Source organism: Zootoca vivipara, chromosome 12 (genome assembly GCF_963506605.1).
Source record: "Zootoca vivipara chromosome 12, rZooViv1.1, whole genome shotgun sequence".
NCBI classification, from domain to species: Eukaryota; Metazoa; Chordata; class Lepidosauria; order Squamata; family Lacertidae; genus Zootoca; species Zootoca vivipara.
The window spans coordinates 3,662,631-3,683,157 of NC_083287.1; the positions used below are offsets into that span (position 1 = coordinate 3,662,631).

A 20,527-nucleotide genomic window follows, 5' to 3' on the forward strand; every position below is an offset into this window, starting at 1 on the left:
CAAGGGTCTGCTCTTATGTAGAAGGATATTCTACCACGTAGGACATAACGAAAAGCTTTTAGCTTTCGACATGCATTTGGAAAAAAGTTATCATCAGCAAAAAGTATTGGGTGGCTTCCTATAGCCAGGATCCAACAGGTTTCTTCAACTTTATCAAGGTAGCATAGTAGGGTTTTTTTTCCTGTGCACAACTGGTTATGGCCTTTTAGGTTCTGGTTACGTAATAAAAGCCTTTTGAACACAGGACAGAGTAAGTCTTATATCTGTTCTGTAGGCAGCTGTGCATTTAACAGATGAGTTATACACCTTAGGCTCTCCAGGTGTTGCTGAACTACAATTCTCATTACCCCTGGCCATGCTTTCTGGGTTTGGAAGACCAAAAGCTCCCCCCACTTGCTTTATCAGTAACATTAAGGACACCATCCCATACAAATGGCCTCTGGAAGCAAAGCCTAACTCAAAAAAATAAGCTAGCTGATTTGTTGCTGACCTATTCCTATTTTAAGAGTGCACGGCACCTTAATTCTACACTAATTCACAAAGCACAGGGCATTTCATAAAGTACATGTCACTATCCCTTTAACATTAAAAAAAAGCTGCCAACGAAAGATGCTGCCTTGGGGGGGTTTTTAAAAGTTTCACAATGGTGAACTCATTTATTAAGCACCTTAATATTTGAAGATATTACAGACTGTGAACAATTAAAGTTACATACATTTTCCAAATGACTAGATATTGCTCTCATTGTTAATGAGACTGATGTTGAAGGAATGGATGGCAAGTGGACATTTCACTGTCATTCATCTACTTCTATTAGTAGCACTTTTCAATTGTATTATTCCTTGCATCATGCGCTGATTAAGCCCAATGGTCACTAAATAATTTCTAGCTACAAAGAGAATGCAGTACCGTGTAGAGGAAATAAACTGATTCAGCTTTGTTGAATATTCAATATGCTAACAGAAGTGCAGCCGGCTGAATTTAAAATAAACTGCTGAAGTCATGGAAACAAGTTGAATTCTAGCCAGTTCAAGGAAAAATGCAGCTTTTATCTGAATTCTTACTGGTGTGTTGAGAGAAGAAAAGCAGTTATGACAAAGTAACCCTCTCCTGATATAGCACCACATTGAATGAAAACAGATTTCACTATTGACTTGTGGCAGCAGTTACAAACCTCAACCTGTTTCACAGTAGACTACTCTCAGACTTCAACTGAACTTCATGGAAATAAAGGGCTGTCTCCTACCTGCATAGTGTAACATTTGCTTTCTAGTAGACACTTGACACTGCTGAAACAAATGCTACAGTCAGCTATTAGAAGGCGGCAATGTTTTTCGAAAGGCACAGAACAGGCAATGAAGCCATTAATGCCCCAGTAACAATACTTGATGGGATTCAAGCTACCTCTCTTTAGCAGTTATGAGGAACAGAAAACCACTTGAGCTAAGGGGTCCCTAAGGCTTGTGGAGTTTATAACTTTTTTAAAAAATGTAACATTACAGTAGGTAAGTGCTAAAAAACATAATCAAAGAACAGGAAAAAACCAGTTTATTACATTAAAGCAAATGGTTTACATTTGCCAACAGATCTTGTGTGTTTAAAGGCACACAATGAGCATACATCTGCCAGGAGTTTGCAGAAATATTTAAAGGCACAGCACTTCTTTACATTACTATGTAACTTAAATTGGTCTGATACTCATTTTGCTTCGGATCTCATTTCATCTTCCCCTTAGATAACTATAGAGTACTTACAAGGAGTTGATCATACTCTAATTTAACTCTGTCATCCCAGGTATCTGATACCTAGAGGTGGCAATTTGCAATTGATCCAGCTAAACCCATGTGCTGCTTCTCAGAAACTCAGTAGTTCCTGTAAGAAAAGCGCCATAGCTTATATGAGAAAGGACAACTCATTTCAAAACATGAACTGCAGCTACAGGAACCAGAGCCCAGAATTCCTCTTTCTACATTTGGAGAATTTCCCCTTCTTACTTTATACATGCACTTATTTACATTTTTCATAAGGTTAATTTTTGTACTGTAGCATTTCAAATTGACAGTATTACGTTTGTGGAATTAATTGGCATCCCTACATATTAGCTTCTTTCCCCCCATTACAGAGTTACTTAAATTTTGCTTATAACTTATGTTAGACTTCCGCAACATCATACAAACTTGCAAAGCCAACCTTAAGGCACAGCAAGTTAATATAAAAGAGTACAGCAAAGTCTCCAAGCAGCCAACCAAGATCAAGCTGGCCTTGTTAGAACCAAGCTGGCCTCGTTAGAAGTACATTTAAAAACTAAAATATTTTACCAAGTTTACCACTGTACAATGCAAGGTACTGGGACAGACAATTTGTGCTGGAAAAAGTGATAAAAGTTTATGCTCTGCAACAGAAGACTTAAACCAGCATGAAGAAAAGAAACCAGCTTGTGGAGCAATCCTAACTCTCAGCCAGGAGGAGCAGGCTAAGTGAAATAGGGGTGCTACCACTGCATCCAAAGTTCTACTGCTCATGCTGGACAGGGGAGAAGGGGAGGGGCGGTTGTGCTTATTTTCACCAGCTCCACTCCCTTCCTACCCACCCGAGAGCCAGCCCATTTTGGAGGTTCTACTGGCTACAGCCTGGAGTTGTACCACCCACCATTTCAGTGGGCTCAGCAAAGCCCAGCAGAGGGACATTTCTGCCATATCCAAATCCTGCCCAGCACAGTGGTTCAGGACTTTGGATTACTCTATAGCTACGTCTAATAGCAACTTAGAATTTGGGCATAACTATATTTTGGTACTTTGCTGCACTTGGTGAAAATCAATGTTTATCAGCTTGTCCAAACAAATGGGATACTTATCAATGGTCACTTGCACTGGGACAGCAACCCCAACCATTATGAATAGTTAAAACAGAGGATATAGTACAAAAGCTTTACACATACCAATGGAAGGGGGGGGGAGAACTATTGCTTTCTGCTCTTTTCTGTAAGGGCATTTAATTTGCATGGCACGGGCAACCCCACCCCAACCCATCACCCGATTAAACAGGACAACATTGCTTAGGGTGAAATTAGGCCACAACTTTACTGGTTACATATGTAGAGGTTTAGCATATGCGTGGGGTATAACCACTGAACTACCAGCATGCCTGCTGAGGTATACCTTTTAGGGGTCAACCCTAGGCAAAGAGGTTCTATGACACACAGCAAGCAGGAATCCCCTGCAGGGCTGCTGCCTCGAGGAGTGCTATGGCCCTAGCCCCAGCCTGGGCTTCTGGAGAGATGTGATTTCTACCAGATCCCTTTAAGGGGAGACTCCTGAATACTGGAGAAGCAGGCAGAGGCTACACCCCCCTCTTCACCAAAGACTAAGGCTTACCCAAAGCCTAAACCACCACCCAAGCCAAACGTGGCTGGCTGCAAAACCCCCAACATCTGCAACCAGGACCTAAGGCCCTCAATGATATTTTTATGGCCAAACATCACTACCCATGACTGGTAGGTGCACACCATTGTGCCTGAAAAGCGCATCCTTGTCAAGTGATGTCTGGCGCCAAATCACACTTCTGCCAGTTGCCTCAATTCTGCGCACCACTGCACAGTTCACCACCTTCCTTGCCTTGGTAATCCTAGCGAGTTCCGGAATATGCCACCATTGACTCCTCTCTAGCAACTCAGACCAGCATATGACCATTTTAGGGTATAGTTCATTTAGAGCCTTGAGGTTATCCACAATGGCCAAAATCAGGTCTATGCACCTTTCCATGGGCCCAGGTAATTTTTGCCCAGCTGGATGACTAACAGATCTAGACAACAGGCTTTGATTCTAGAGGGCAGGAAAGGCGTAAGTTGTTCCCAACACATACTCCTGTGGCCCAGCCACGTAATCTGGACACTGGGTGTTAAGCCAAGTCTGCAGCCCCAGGAAGATGAAAAAGCAAGCACATGTGCCCAACTCTGGGTCTGCATATCCAAATTCTTTTTGGTGCCATACCAAGGAGGTGGAAAACTGGCCCACCAGAGGTGGACCAGGGCTAGCCAAGCAGCCTGCCATGACTGGCCAATTTTGGGAAGGCTGTGATCTGCGTCCCCTGCCAATACGACAACTCAATTGTCATCGTGCCAGCTGGAGAAAACTCCTTGAGACATAGTCCGCTGCCAGATCATGGTGGGGTGGTGGGTGTCATCCTGTAATGCTGCCTGACCAACTAAGGTAAGCGTACACATACCACTTCCACAAAAAATTAAGATGTTGGCACAGTTTTCTTATTGGCTTTTGAATCCTACTTTATCAAGAAATGTATTTGCATATAAATGTACATTTGGCAATACATAAATTGGTCTCCCAAATTAATGTTTCAAAGTCTCAAAAGAGCAGAAACAAGTTGCAATTCAGTAAATAAATTCTCCAGGTATTTCTTGCAGCAATGGTTCTTCAAATTTAAAGCGCTTGGAAATGGTCTTCTGTTCAACAATTTTATCTTTTTCCGATTGCCTACATTGGCCCAGTGTATATGAAGCTACAACAATCAGCTCTTCTGACACTAATGACTCTTCTGTTTTTTCTCCATCTGTATAATTTTCAGAAATAAAAGCTTCTTCATTTACAACAACAGTGTTTGCTTCCTCTGTGTTCTTTATCCAGTATATAGTATCAGGAACATCCATTTGTGCTAGCCAAGAATGTACCAAACATTCATCTGCTGTTGCCCGTTCCCTAGAAAGAAAAGAGGGAACACTTGCTCAAAAAGACTGGCCAAAAGGATAAAATGCTAAAAATCCAGTTCAGAACACATTGTCCATTATGTCAACAGTTTCCTCTCACTAGAGAGTCATCATTAAACTGATCTGTGCTTAACATGCATTCAGATGCAAATTTGGCAGTTCCATCTTGTTAAAGCCATGTTTAATCTTTTTCATAATAGTCCCCATGCAATGAAAAAGATGTTGCATTAATTACTTATTTATAGTATGTTTTGTACAGAGGGCAGGCTCAGGTCCACCTCATACAAAATAGTTAGGCATCTGGCTGCTCAAAATTGCATCTATCGGGCAGAGAAGGATATTTGTGCAGCAACTTGTCAGTTGGACTGGCCAAACTGTTGCAGGTTTTCCACATAAATCTTTTACAGAAGTGTGATGGCAAACCACATAGCAGCAACCAAGCTACATGGTGAGCAACAGTAGACAAAGTGCACCTAGATACAATTTTGTTGCCTCCATCCGACAACTGTTTTATGTGGCTCACATTTTAGATCACTAGAGAGCAAGTGGATCTTGAGAGCTCCTTCACAAATTTCAGAATATTTCTACTTCAATGTAAAGATTTTGGATTTTCCTAATGTTAAGCTACAGTCCACAAGTGAGTTTTAAAAGCTGAAATGGATTTTCAGTAGTGTTCACATGAAGTCACAAGTAGTACTGTACTGTATATGAATCTGTAGAAATGTACAATCTTCCAAGAATTTAAATATTTTTAACATTCCTCTCCAAAGAGTTCAGCTACTTTACCAATATCATAGCAGTTATATCCTTTGAGCAAGTTTTCTAGTTTAGGCTTCAAAACTACTGAAGAATAGCTAAATTCACTTCTGATGAAAAAATCAGAGACAACTTCCTGAAACACATTCTAACTGCAATTAGGCAGCAACCTATAGAACAGGTTTAGTAACAGTAGCCTGAGTGGCTGTTTTGCACTTGCTATGCTGCATTAGTTCCCACAGTACAAATAATACTGCAACATTACTAGAAGAACTTATGGAGTAATGTGTAATTAAATTTAGTTTATTTCGGTGGGGGGGGGGCATTTTAAAAGGCAGGAAAACTTCTTTAATTCACAGACATTGATTACTTCAATGTTTAAAATTCATAGAATACCACTATAAATTTATGGAAGCATACTTTTAAGAAGAACTCAGACCATATAGTACAGCCATACCTCTAGTTACGTTCTATGTGGGTTGTGTACATCACGGGTTACGAATGTGCTGAACCAGGAAATGCTGGAATGAGTTATTTCCAGGTTTGGCAATTCGCGCATGTGCAGAGCCGCCGAATGACGTCACACGCATGCACAGAAGCGCCAAATCGCGCTGTGAGCATGCGCAGATTCGGAGATTCAGGTTGCGTACTGCTCTGGATGTGAACAGGGCTCCGAAATGGATCCTGTTCGCATCCAGAGGTACCTCTGTACATAAAAAAGGGAGAAACTGTCAAATGATAGACATCTGTGCTGTATCAAATGGTAGTCCATGCTATTGTGGGTAATCTGCAAAAAAATTCAATCAACGTCAATGGCCTGGTTTGAATGTTAATACTGCCACCTTCATAGACCATGCTTTATTAATATTAGGATCCTTTAGTTAGCTGCCATTAAACCAGAGTTCCCCATTTCAGAACTCAAGATTTAAAAATAAGCCAAGATCACCATACACAAGCCAGCACGTTAGGGAAGTAGCCCATGGGACTAATGCACACACCCGGGTTCTATAACCATGGTTTCATAAACCAGCAGTGTTTCATCTGAACTGTATTTTATTTGTGCCTTGTATGGTTTAAGGCCGGGTGTGGGTGGCGCTGTGGGTTAAACCACTGAGCCTAGGGCTTGCCGATCAGAAGGTCAGCGGTTCGAATCCTCGGTCCCAGCTCCTGCCAACCTAGCAGTTCAAAAGCACGTCAAAGTGCAAGTAGATAAATAGGTACCGCTACAGCGGGAAGGTAAACGGCGTTTCCATGTGCTGCTCTGGTTCGCCAGAAGCGGCTTAGTCATGCTGGCCACATGACCTGGAAGCTGTACGCCGGCTCCCTCAGCCAATAACATGAGATGAGCGCCCCAACTCCAGAGTCGGTCACGACTGGACCTAATGGTCAGGGGTCCCTTTACCTTTACCTATGGTTTAAGGCAATGAAGCAAAAAAACTTACTCAGGCTTTTTAACCAGAAGAGATTTGATGAAATCCACAGCAAATTCAGATATAAGGTCAAAATCCTCAGAGTAATTAACATTCATCTGAGATATATTTAAGAATGTTTCCTGTTTATCATTTCCCAAGAAAGGTGATACTCCTGTGAGCATAACATATGCTAGCACTCCAATGCTCCTAAAATGAAAAAATACACACACATAAGCTTCTTAAGAGGAAAACTTGCAGTTTACAAAACAACTATTCAATAAAGAGCTCTCCTTACCACATGTCTGTTGCAGTGCTGATTGGATCATAACTCAGAATTTCTGGAGCTATTGTAGGGGGGAAAATAGAGCTGGTTGCTATGCATTCTACTAAAAATGTGAACAATTTAAGATATAGATGCCAGTAGTATAGAAGCATCAACCTACTTCTGTAGCTTTTACCAATGAAGGTATCAGAAGCTTGAGAACTAATAAATGTAGCTTGCACGAATTCTGTATGTGTTTCTTACAGTGTTTTCTTGGATATTCTGTATCACTGTCACGACTTAATTACCAGGTCTTTGAAGAGAACATGCAGATTTGAAACTGATACTTTAACCCAAATATTTGGATTACCCGATTACTGCTTGCCCATTATCACATTAATTTCTTGCTAAGAACTTACCCACATATTCAGGTGTTCCCATAATTTCTCTTAGTTCCTCACTATTCTTCATTACTCTGGAGAGGCCAAAGTCAACTATTCTAACATCTCCCAGTGGTGATTCACTGGTTAGCAGAATATTCTGGGGCTGAAAATAAATGAATGAATAAAGGTAGTATTAGTAGAATCCAACTACAGTATTAAGAAATCCACAGCAGTCCTAATTGCTTAAAATTTGCTACAGCACCAAGATAATAGGTAAGCCTGTGTCTGCTCTTTGAAATGCAGTAGGCTTTGCTGTTTGCTGCCTTTTAAGTCTGTGCCCAACTTTAGATTTGCTAGAAAAATGCAACCTGTGCTGCTGGCAAAAGTAGTAGTACAACTTTAGATTTGAGCAGCTGACACAATGTAAAGTGATAGCTGTCTAAAATGGTCCATAGGGTGGGGCAGGTTCTGGAAATGGTTCCCCACTCTGAACTACAAAATTGGTTCTTCATACTTCAAAACCATATCTTACCTTCAAGTCAAGGTGAACTACATTATTTCGATGCAAAAATGAAACACCTTCTAAAATTTGCCTCATGAGACGCTTAACATCTTTTTCCTTGAAGGCATCATCTCTTTCAGCTACACACTGGTCAAATATTTCTCCTCCAGCAGCACTGAGGAAAAACAGATATATATTTCTAAAGAAGAGAAATAATACCCAGCAATTCACTCCAATAGCCTTATTGCTCGCAGAGTATGTGAAATGTGTATGCTTGCCTTAAATAGGTCTAACTAGTAAACAAACAGCTTTAAAGTATTCTGTTAACCTACCAAGCCATTCAGTGACCTAGTCCAGATGAATTGCTAAGCAAAACCATGGCTAAGCATGAAAGAGCAAGTGTACTGGTACTCAAGATGGAAAATAATGGGTGCTTCACTCCTTCCCTACTCTTTTTGCTGCTGTGCTGCTCAAAATCATAGCACTAACTGATCCAAGCAGGAGGTTGGACTGGATGGCCCTTGTGGTCTCTTCCAATTATGATTCTATGATAAGCCATAGCTTAACTTTGGGGTACCAAAGTTAAGCTATGGCTTGGGCTCAGTTAATGCTATGATTTTGAGAAAAGTCATCTGAATATTGACAGAATCAAAAAAATAATTCCACAGCATCAGGACTAGCTTCTCTTTTACTGATCCAGTTCCAAAACATTAAAAAAGAGAGAACCCAGATGCCTTCACTGGAAAGAAGGCACAGAAAAAATTACTAGGGACCAGGCCAAGACAGTTTATTGCAATCTACTGAAAAGTCACTCTATTGCACACCAGGACTAGCACCAGACTTCAGTGTGTCCTCAACATGGTGCTGCTCACAGGCACCTGGCCGGCCCCACCTAAGGCCCCACCACTGCTATTAGGCTCCCTTGCCCTAGTGCTGCTCCTCTTGTGGTGTGCAGTTGGGGTTGGAGCTGGACAATATATTGATAAATTGTCTGAAACTGGTATGGCATTCATATCGTGATACTGGTTTCAGACAATGTGAGCTGGCAATTCATCGCGTCTGCTTAAATTGCCTGCAGACAGCAAAGACGCAGGCAGGCAGGCAGAGCCTGAGAAGTTTCTGGGCAAGCACCTCAGGCTCCGCCTGCTTGACTGCACCTTTGAGTGCTAGTTGATGTATCACAATGTCGAAAACCAGGTATCGCTCAGCCCTAGTTGGGGTGTGCAAATACCGCAGCCAGTCATTTACTTATCCAGCAATTACGATTATTAAAAATAAACGATTAAAAAGACATTGGATTTTTTTATTCATGTGTAAACTATCTTATTGTGTATTCTGCATTCTGCTATGTATTTTACTGCTGTTAATATTCTTGAGCACCATTTCAAAGACAGGCAGGATATAAATTAAAGAACAAACAAAACAATGCAGAGCACTGTGATATTAGTCTCCAAGTTCTCAGGGACTTATGTTACAGTACTAAAAAAACTGCACCAAACATAGAGACAAGCATTGCTTTCCTAGTTCAGTCATATGCCGTATATTCCGGCGTATAAGACAGCTTCTGAACCCACGGAAAATCTTTTCAAAAGTTGGGGGGCCGTCTTATACACCGGGTACAAGAATCTGCAGCTGCCGCATATGGTGGGGGGAGCTAAAAAACGGCCGCGGCTGCATCCCTGCCGTATGCAGCGACCGTATGAACGCGAAGAAGTGCTCAGGAGAGGGCTGCTCCCCGCCAGGGAGAACGGCTCCCTCATGGCTTCGCGACCCGCATCAGCATAGAGATACAGTTTTGTGTATTTCATTGGTGTCAAGCTGCCGCCTCTTCTCTGTCAGTGCATAGCGAAGGGATCTCTCCGTCTCTCTCTCTCTTTCACTGCTCTGCTCAGCGTCTTTCGCTGGCTGTGCGAGCCCCGATGTCTCTGCCTCTCTCTCTCTCTCCTCTCTATGGCTTCTTTTCCCCTTTCGCTCGCTCAGCCAGCCTCGATGTCTCTGCCTCTCTCTCTCTCTCTCTCTCTCTCTCTCTCTCTCTCTCTCTCCTCTCTATGGCTTCTTTCCCCCTCTCAATAACTAAACAAACCAACAAACAAACCACCATTTCCCCAGCTGCAGACTTGAGTGCTGGAGAAGACAGCCTCCCCTCCCTGCCAAAAAAGGGCTAGAGTATATCCCAAATTCTATATTTTAACTTGAAAATTAGGGGGCCGTCTTATACGCCCAGTTGCCTTATACGCCGGCATATACGGTACCTAAGCATGAAAATAGGAACTTTCTACAATTCATTGTAGTTATGCTTCAATGAGTCAATGTTCCAGGAACATCAGGAATCTGCTGGTTAGTGATGAATCTTTTTGAAGCCTATAATTATTCTCTTAGAATAACACATCCTTAAAGACATATCTGATAATAGTACTGCTGTAAACCTCATACCTCCAGAACCCCAAGGACACTTTGCTTGGGTAGGTATCTTCAAAGACTAGTTAGGAGCCTCATCAGACTGAGGACCCACACACGCACCATTTTGAAAAACAAGAGCTCAAAAAATGGGGCAAAAAGTTGGCATTGCTTTTGAATAAAATATCGTAATGATAAATCCCACCACATGATTATAATGAAATTAATACTTACTATTCCAAAACCAAAATAATTTCTGTTGGTGTTTCATATACTTCATGCAAGTTAATAACCCAATGATTTCGTTGTGCCAGTTCCAGAACTGCAATCTCATGAATTATTTCCATCCGGCAATCTTGGCCCTTTCTTCTTTTCCTCATGAATTTTGCTGCAAATTCTTTTTCAGTTTCTTTCTTTACACACTTTTTTACTACTGCAAATTTTCCCCTAGAAGAAATAAAAGTTAAGTTGGACACTTAATGTGGGATTTACCACTCTCTTCCCACCCCCTCCATGGTTTCTTCCCAAAATAGCTGCAGCCAATCAGCAAACTGGAGGCAAAGCAAAGAATTGATTCGTCTGATGTTGTTCACAAAAATGGCTGTTGCTGATCAACAAAGCACACATAAAAAATAAGGAAGTCAGCTTTTCAGATAAGTGAATCTGCAAAGTGTTAGAAACTCAGGTAGATAAGCCAGGCACCAACCACATGATGTCTGAAAACTAGGTACTGGAACACAACTCCAACTGAGAAAAAACCCTGCTTATGGATACTATTAAGACTTCTCAGATTTATAGTCCACAAAAACAGTAAAAATGTCAACCTATTAACTCTCAGTAGTCTGAAATACCAAATTTGTCCACCTGAGCTGATAAGCAGAACAAGTACTGCTCCATTTAAATTTGTAACTTTCATTAGAAATTCTTATGCTTTTAATATGTATACTAAATTTAAGATTTAAGATTCATGTTTTATTAGTCTTTAAAAGCATCATTTATCAAAACTGCCTTGCTTTAAAAAAAAAACCTACACACACACACACACACACACAGACATACAAGCTCCACTAAAATTAATGGTAATTAGTTTCAAGTAAATGTCGCTAAGTGCAGGGCGTGAGAATTTACTTTAAGAGGCAAACTAAGGGGAACCAGGAAGTTGGAGCACTACAGGAATACAAATATATTTCCCCCAGGAAAGGGAAGGTTTATTGGTTGGGTATGGGCTATGAAACTTGTAATTTAATTGGGAAAGAACATTCTGGGTAAAGTTAAATGGTTTCATTAGCTAAATCTGATGTCTGCAGTATGGCACTGGCTAAAAATCTGAATGGTTTCACTAGAACTCAGAGTTGAATTAAAGAGAGCTCAATGTCATTTCTTGAGACTACCAACCTCAAAGGCATGGTTTAAGTTGGCATGCCTCCTGGCTTGAAGAAAAGAAACAAAGGCCCTACTGATCACAAGTCAAGCTCTTTTACGTCATATGTTTACCCACTCACTGGTTGTCATGGATCCACTAGTGAACATCTAAGAATGTGACATCAAATAATAGTTTCTTAAAGCAAATTACAATATCATGCCACTATTGTGGGTGCTATACATATTAATGGTAACTTCAGGAAAGAAATTAATTGTTTTGAATGTGAGAAAGAGGATTTGCAAGTAACGGAATTGCATTTGATTTACAGAATTTAGACTATTTCTATAGGGATATTCACAGTCTTCCCATACATTCTGGATTGGTGGGGGGGGGGGGCATTGAAAAGGCATACCCTACTGCCAGCAGTTCCTTTTTCAATGAAAGGCTTCATTACAATCTGTGTTGTTTTACTGGGCAATTCTAAGCATGTTTACTCAAAAGCAAGTCTTAAATAATTCAATGGAACTTACTCTCTAGGAAGCAAGACTATAGGCTAGACTTAAGAGGCTGAAATTATAAGGTGAATGAGATGTAGGACAGAAGTGAATTCTCTAGTTAGGTTCAATGATAACAAAGAATACATTCACTTAATTCTCTTTCCTAACTCAAACAGTATATTTATGAAACAAAATCCACATTTTTGCATTTTAATATAAAAATATTGAACATATAGTCAATAAGTAACATTTATTAAAGTTATCATACTACAGTGTATTTTAAGTCTTACAACTTTTTGATACTCTATGAAGCTTATTGTAAGTTGCATGCAATTTAGCCATACAGTAAGCCTGCAACTTATGTGGGTTACAACCCAAGGATCACACCTAAAGCCAAAATCGCAATGATGGGTGGGATTGCCAAAGTCATTTTACCTGGAACCCCATGCCCTTTCTGCCTGTTAAAAAAAGTGCTATGCCAATTGCATGAAGCAATACACACAATTTACATGTGTTTAAGTTGCAGGCTTAATGTAATTTGTAAATAATGAGCATATGAAGCTATCTTATATCAAGTCAGACTACCGACCCACCTAACTCAGTTCTGTCTACAATGCAAGTTCCACAAAATGTTACAGGGTAAAATGTTACAAGATTCACTAGGAGATATAGGAACTTCCTAAGTTGGCTCAAAGGCTGCCGAACAAAAATTCAGGTATAATGATATTTGATCCCTTTTGGGACACAGAAAGTAAAATGGCAAGTGTGCAGTGCACATCATTTTAAGCTGCAATACTACTTTTTTCTATTTGCATGTGTCATCTCTATGTTCTAGCAACTCAACTACTGCTCTTTTATATTACACCAGCTGTACCCGGCCACGTGTTGCTGTGGCTCCGTTAGGGGCCCCGTTTCCCAGGACAGATGAATGATGCAACGACACCCGTCCCTCTGTTGCCCCGGCGCGTGACGTCACCCTCCACCCGACCCCCCCGACCCCTCGCATACCGTATGGACATGTTGGGGAGGGTCTGCCTGGTTCCCCCGGCCGATTCTGGTGGTCAAGGGGTAGGCGGCCCAGCTGCAGCTCCTGAGGGAAGGCGGACATGTCGAGGGTGGCAGGGAGAGCTGAGGTGTCGGCGGCGCAGAGACAGGATCCCACCCCCGCTCTCCCAGAAGTAGCCACCGGCCACCCACTCCCAGTACCCTCTGAGCGCTCGCGTCGGAAGGACGCCACCGTGTTCCCTGCGGCATCCTGGGAGTAAAGAATATACTATGGTCTGTTGCTTGGATGTCCAACAGATGGTGCTCTTTTCCCAAAAACGCATGTTTTTACCTGTCACAGGTGTGACATCTATATAATCTGAGTATATGCAAACACTCGCATATTTGCATGCAACATTGTATCGAAATTTCACCGCAATCGGTCAAGCACTTTTGGAGATTTTTGGTTACGTACAAACGGACATTTACATTTTTATTTATATAGATTGTAAATTAGGGAAAGAGGCTGCTATCCCTAAGGTAAAAGGGTAACCCTAACCCTAATGGCCAGGGGCATTAGGTCCAATCATGACCAACTCTGGGGTTGCGGCGCTCATCTCACATTATTGGCCGAGGGAGCTGGCGTACAGATTCCAGGTCATGTGGCCAGCATGACTAAGCTACTTCTGGCGAATCAGAGCAGCGCACGGAAATGCCATTTACCTTCCCACCCGAGCGGTACCTATTTATCTACTTGCACTTTGATGTGCTTTCGAACTGCTAGGTTGGCAGGAGCAGGGACCAAGCAACAGGAGCTCACCCTGTCACGGGCATTTGAACCGTCAACCTTCTGATCGGCAAGCCAGTGGTTTAACCCACAGTGCCACCCAGGATGCCAGCCACTACCAACATATGGTAGATTTAAGCAGATGCAAATGGAATTTACGACAGATTTAGAAAACTAAAACAATTATCTTACTATCTGAAGGCAATGAGACTCCAAGTAATGGTATTTTGGGTTGAATTATAGGTTTGCCTATTTGTGATCACTCTGGGAGAATCTACATATATGTCTGTACAGTACCAAAACCTGGCTTTTCTACTATTTCCCTTGAATAAGTACAGGAATTTATACAAGGAAATAACATGGGTTGAGGAAAAAGCAGATTTTGGGAAGGTAAGCAAACATGAAAATACACAATAACCCTCAATATTTCCCACATAGTCAACCAATGCATTAAATGCTACCCAGAAAATGAGTGATGATAGCCATACCTTGTCCATCTTCTAGGGAAGGAATGGGGAAGGGAAAGCTATGGATTTACTTACCATGAGTATTAGGATGGGTCAGAAGGATACCCAATCTAACACAAACTACTTCTTCAGTCACTTTCAGAAATGGTTTGAACACTATAGACAGTGGCATTTAGTTTTGTATATACTTTAAGAAATTAAAGCCATCCAAACCTACGTATATTCCGGTGTATAAGACGACTGGGCATACAGGACGACCCCCAACTTTTCCAGTTAAAATATAGAGTTGGGGATATACTCACCGTATAAGAAATACGACCCGGCGTATAAGACAACCCCCGACTTTTGAGAAGATTTTCCTGGGTTAAAAAGTAGTCTTATACGCAGGAATATACAGTAGGCCTGGTGTTCTCTAGCAAATCCAGTTCTAGGGATCAGGTCTCCCCAGTCTGGTGCCCTCCAGATGTTTTGGGCTACTCCCACATCTGGAAGGTACCAGGTTAGGAACATAGGAAGTATCTTCTACAGGTCAGCCCAATTTAGCTCATAATCATGGGCATACCCAGGATTATTTATTTTAGGGAAGGGCAGGCTTTATGTTGGGGGTGGAGACAGAACCGAGTTATCTGTAGCAAAATCAGTTAAGTGTTTTTATTTACCATATTTACTTGATTTAAGGGGGGGCAGCTGCCCCCTGCGCCCCCTGGCTATGCCCAAGGCTCATATGTACGAGCATGCTACTCTCCACCAAATGGCAAGGATGCAATCTTTTATTAACCTCAAGTGAAATTTCATTTATAATAGGTGTTGTTATGCTTTACTAATCTTCACAAACCAAAGCACACACATATCCTTATGTGTGGCAAAGTACACAGAACCTCTGCTGAGTCAGACTGTTGGTTCATATAGCTTGGTATTGTCAACACTAACTGTCAGCAGCTATCCAGGTTGTTGACAAGGAGTCTTTTCCAGACCAATCAGGGACATGCCAGGGATTGAACCTAGGTCCTTTTGCATGCAAAGCAGATGGTCAATCACTGAGTTATGGCCCCTCCAGACTGTGGAAGGCTGCCCTTGATCTTTCCTTCCCCATTACTGTCCAAAGTGATTTCGCAATCAATTAATTATATAAAAATCTATCACATTTTTTTTGGTTTGATACTGTTATCCTGCTGGCAAAATAGAATGCAAACCTCAGAACTGTTAACAATATCATTTCATGGAAACAGAATTTCATGGAAAAATACTGTACACTTTAAAGCTACTTAAGGTTAAGAGACTGTGTTTATTTCTGATCTCTTCATTGTGGACAATTGCCAATAAAAGACTTGATGACCACTAAGCAGGGACACAGCTACCGCACGAAGTCACAGAAATTATTTCTTTGTTTTCCATCTACATGTTTTCATAAATTTCTAACAGTGCTTCTATGCAAAAATACCCGGGTATAATGTCATGATCCGCAATACAGGTTTGTTTTGCACACTAAGACCAAATACATTTTAAATAAATAAGTGTAGGTTATTAGTATACTGGCAGCTTTCACTTTAAGTTGTATTTAAATGACATATTGTTTCACTGTATTTTAACACTGCACACTCTGGGATTACCGTATATGAACTATGAAGAGCAGGTTATAAGTAATTTAAATAAAAACACAAATATTTCACTATGCAAAGCACTAATATGCAGACTCTTGCTGTGTAGTACACTTGTTAAGGACTATCACTGCACTATGGATTAGGGAATCACATCCTGCAGTAATTCAACACAAATAATTTCCATGGATATTTTCATATATGAAATTAAAGAGCTCCACATATGAATTCTGTTTAAATGGAAGAAAACTCAGAACAGCAAAAATACAGTCACAGATATTATTCTTATTATTATTCCCAATTTAAGCCTTATGGAGATGCACTTAATGCCCAAAGTTTTCTCTAATCTCCTACCTAACGTTTAGCCACAGTCTGCTATTTGTCAATGAAACACACAAAAAATTGGTGCAGCCTGCATCTACTTTTAACTGACTGAACTTTTTTGTTTTGTATTTTGTTGCAACCTGAAGATTTTGGTAAAGACAGGACGTCTACATCCTTGATGATCATATTATGTTCCAATAAGATGCACAACTCATTTTGAGCCTCAGAGCAGATACTCATGTTACATTTTTATACAGTATAGCTAGGCCCACACTTGTATACAAAAATGTGTGCTTGATTTGTAAATGAAAGAATGGCTGCATTTGATCTTTTATTCTGTTTTTAATCTGCTAGGAGCTGCCGAGAGTGGCTGGGGAAACCTAGCTGGACGGGTGGGGTATAAATAATAAATTATCACCATCATCAATCTAAGGATTTTTATTTTATTTTATTGCTTAACTTGCAAGGAAGTCAATGGAGTAGATGGCAGGATCAGCTAACCAACAGATCTGGGATAGCTCAGTCAGTAGAGGATGAGATTCTTAATCTCAGATACAGTGGTACCTTTGTTCTCGAACTTAATCCATTCCAGGAGTCTGTTCGACCCCCAAAACCATTCGCAAACCAAGGAATGGCTTCTGCTTGAGTGCAGGAAGCTCCTGCAGCCAATCGGAAGGCACGCTGGACGTTCGGCAACTAAGCCGTTCAAGAACCAAGGTACCCTTGTATTCTGGGGCGGGGGGGGGGGGCAGAGAGAACCACACAAGTGGGACTGGAAGCTTTAACTCTGTAGGCCATTGTTATGATACAATCAAAGTTAAGCATTAGAAACATTTTAATAGAAGTTTAAACAGTTTTCAAATGTTTTTCAGAAGCCGAATGTCCGACACAGCTTCCGCTTGCGTGCAGGAAGCTCCTGCAACCAATTGGAAGCTGCGCCTCGGCTATCGAACATTTTGGAAGCCAAAAAGGCTTCCAGAATGTTTACATTTTACAACCGAGGTTTGACTGTTATTCTTTAATTTCCTTTATTTCTTTTGAAATGTGTTTATTTTCAGGTTTTGGTAAATTTATATGATATTCACTTTGAACATGGATGAATCTCTACTAAAAAATGACAAGTACAGTCATACCTCGGTTTAAGTACACCTTTGTTTTAGTACTTTCAGTTGAAGTACTCCGCGGACCTGTCTGGAACGGATTAATCCACTTTCCATTACTTTCAATGGGAAAGTTCACTTCAGGTTAAGTACGGACTTCAGGAACCAATTACACTCATACCTTGGGTAAAGTACGCTTCAGGTTGAGTACTCCACTGACCCGTCTGGAACAGATTAATCCACTTTCCATTACTTTCAATGGGAAAGTTCACTTCAGGTTAAGTACAGACTTCCGGAACCAATTGTGTTTGTAAACCGAGGTACCACTGTATTTCTACAAGGAAATTGCATATACAGTACAACAAACATGCATTTTTAGATTTTAAAAACACACGCCAAAGACTACAAGATCAGTACTGTGCCCGTAGTATGAACTATGTATACCTTCATACTGGAAAAACTTAACTCGCATACAGTGGTACCTCGGTTTATGAACACAATTGGTTCCGGACGTCTGTTCATAAACTGAAGCGAACTTTCCCATTGAAAGTAATGGAAAGTGGATTAATCCGTTCCAGACGGGTCCGTGAAGTACTTACACTGAAGCGTTCATAAACTGAAACATGGGTGTAATTGGTTCCGGAAGTCTGTTCATAAACTGAAGCGTTCATAAACTGAAGCGAACTTTCCCATTAAAAGTAATGGAAAGTGAATTAATCCGTTCCAGATGGGTCCGTGGCGTTCATAAACCGAAAATTCATAAACCGAGGTGTTCATAAACCGAGGTTCCACTGTACTTTAAACAAGGGTGAAATATAAAAGCTTCACTCATCAGTTACCTTGAATTTTTCAAGGTTAAGATACATCAACCAGGGACAAATCCTTAAAAAAGCTCAACAGGTTCAATTGTAAAAATAGCTGAACAACTTTTGGGGGAAATCCCCAGAAAAGCTCAACAACCTTGGTCGGCCCTCCCTCATGCATGTTCACTTCATCAAATCTGGCCCTCTTTGAAAAAAGTTTGGGCACCCCTGCGAAAAGGGTTCAAACTCACATCTCTGATGCCTACAAAATAAAATAAAAACACTTCCAATAGTGCACAAAACGCATAGTTTTGCTAGTAGAAGTAGACTGCCAACAACTCCTATGTGCATCATTAAACTTGGAAACAGTGCCCCAAAAGGGTGAAAACCTGGTTCTGTAGGGCAGAGGGGTGTGTAACAAAGCCAAGCTACCTGATTCCACACATATAGGACATACCCTGGCACGGCACCAGAAGTCGCTTCTGCGCATGCACAGACAGCCGGGAGCCGGGACATGCCACCGGCAGGAGCTTTACGGAGTATTTACGGGATATAATCAATTCCGAATAACAGTGGGAAATGGTAACAAAATACGGGGGTTTCCCACGAAAAACGGGAGTCTTGGCAGCTATGATATAGGACCAAATTTATTTTGGCAAGTTACAAATGGGTGGGGGAAGAGGCGAGGGAGAGACACAAGCCGAAAGGGAATTTGTGGGGACAGTTCTCTACCACCATCCCCACAATGAAAAACACTTTAAAGTCTTTATTTTACACCTTGAAATCACTCACCCAAGGGATTTGGAGGAGAGGAGCAGGAGAGCCACCAGATCTTGCATTGCAAGGCACTCCCCTCAATTAATTCCCACAACCCTGTAAGGTAGGTAAGGGATGAAAGGCAGTGACACCCCCCCCCCTCACAGCTTTATGGCAAAGGGAAGGGGAATTGTTTATCTCATGAAACTTATAGGCCGCTCGATTGGAAGAGTCTCAAAACGGTTTACAAAAAGGTAAAACGAGAGGTCCGGGGGGGGGGGACTTTAAAATACGAATTTTAAAAAACATGCTAAAGTTAAAATAATAATGCAGGTTGAAACTATCTCCGCTTTCTAAGCAGGGGCGTTTTCAGCCGCCGCCGAAAGGAGCGCAGTGAAGGCGCCTGCTCCGTCTCCACAGGCAGCGAGTTCCGAAGTGGAGGCGCCGCCGCACTCAACGACTAAGCTCTTGCAAACGCGGAATAAGAGGGCGCCCGCGGTCGTGCCACTTCCCTCCCCGGCCCTACTCCGGCGCGCTAACCACTGCGCCCCACTGCCTCTCCCAGCTGCCAAGGAAGGGCGCTGCGACGCGGGACCTCCTCCTGCTGCTGCTCCTCCGCACCGAAGGCCGAGCGACACCCCACCGCCCTGCCGCCTCCCCGCTTCTCCTACAGTGGGCTCAGAGATGCTTGGCTCGCAAGAAAACACGTGCGGCTCAGCACGGCGCTGCCGACACGGACTGGCAGCGGCTCCCCGCCCCACCGAGCTCCGAGGACGCTCACCTGCCGAGCTCGCGGCCGGGGCTGAGGCAGTATCGCTCCTGGAAGGGCTCGGTGAAGATGCGCGTCCGGATCTCCGTCAAGAGGCCCCCGCGCCGCGGCTGATGGGGCGCCCGGCTGCCCCGGGAGCGGCGCGGCGGCAGCTTCTCCTCGGGACTCATGGCGAGAGAGAGAAGACGTCCGAAGAGGGAAGGCGGCAGGCAGGCAGGCGGGCAAGCGGCGTCCACCCTCTGAGGGATGCGAAGGCAGCCAGCGCTGCCCGGCTTCTGCCGCTCGCTCTCGCCTGAGGTAACTCGAAGCAGCGGCGAGGAGACGGACTGCGACTGCGCGGTGGAAGGACGGAGGGGAGGAGTCTCCACCGCCGTCGCAAGCGCCCTTGGACCGACGGCTGAAGAGTGGCGGGAGGAAGCCACGCCCTCCATACCAAACCCCGCCCCGCCCCGCAGGCCCAGCCAACCGCGCCTTATCTGAGGGTAAAGGTCGAAAGGCCCAGAAGCAAACCAACGAACCCATAGAAAAACCCAACGCGAGGAAGGGTTCCTGGCTCGGCGGTTGGGCAGCGCCACCTGCAGGCTTGGCTTGGCGCGTGCGCGAGCCTCAACGGACACGCGGGGGAGGATATAGCCACCTCCTCCTAT

General features: G+C 42.6%; 1 protein-coding gene across 1 annotated transcript; it reads right to left on the minus strand.

The window, feature by feature from the left end:
* Positions 1 to 4,387: 4,387 nt before the first annotated feature.
* STK17A (serine/threonine kinase 17a) lies at positions 4,388 to 20,192 on the minus strand. Its single transcript, XM_035101386.2, has 7 exons — positions 19,893 to 20,192; positions 10,667 to 10,879; positions 8,066 to 8,210; positions 7,570 to 7,696; positions 7,184 to 7,232; positions 6,919 to 7,095; positions 4,388 to 4,712 (listed from the first exon to the last, which is right to left on the minus strand). The coding sequence occupies exons 1-7, from the start codon at positions 20,048 to 20,050 to the stop codon at positions 4,388 to 4,390; spliced, it is 1,194 nt and encodes a 397-aa protein (XP_034957277.1). The 5' UTR covers positions 20,051 to 20,192.
* Positions 20,193 to 20,527: the final 335 nt, after the last annotated feature.

What these genes read in the sequence shown, in the direction of transcription:
- STK17A (XM_035101386.2), bottom strand. Translation starts at nt 20,050, where the DNA reads ATGAGTCCCGAGGAGAAGCTGCCGCCGCGCCGCTCCCGGGGCAGCCGG. An exon ending in TAGTTCACCTTGACTTGAAG is followed by an intron (nt 7,697 to 8,065) that starts GTAAGATATGGT and finishes ATTTATTTTCAG; the next exon opens with CCCCAGAATATTCTGCTAAC. An exon ending in GGGAACACCTGAATATGTGG is followed by an intron (nt 7,233 to 7,569) that starts GTAAGTTCTTAG and finishes CCCCTACAATAG; the next exon opens with CTCCAGAAATTCTGAGTTAT.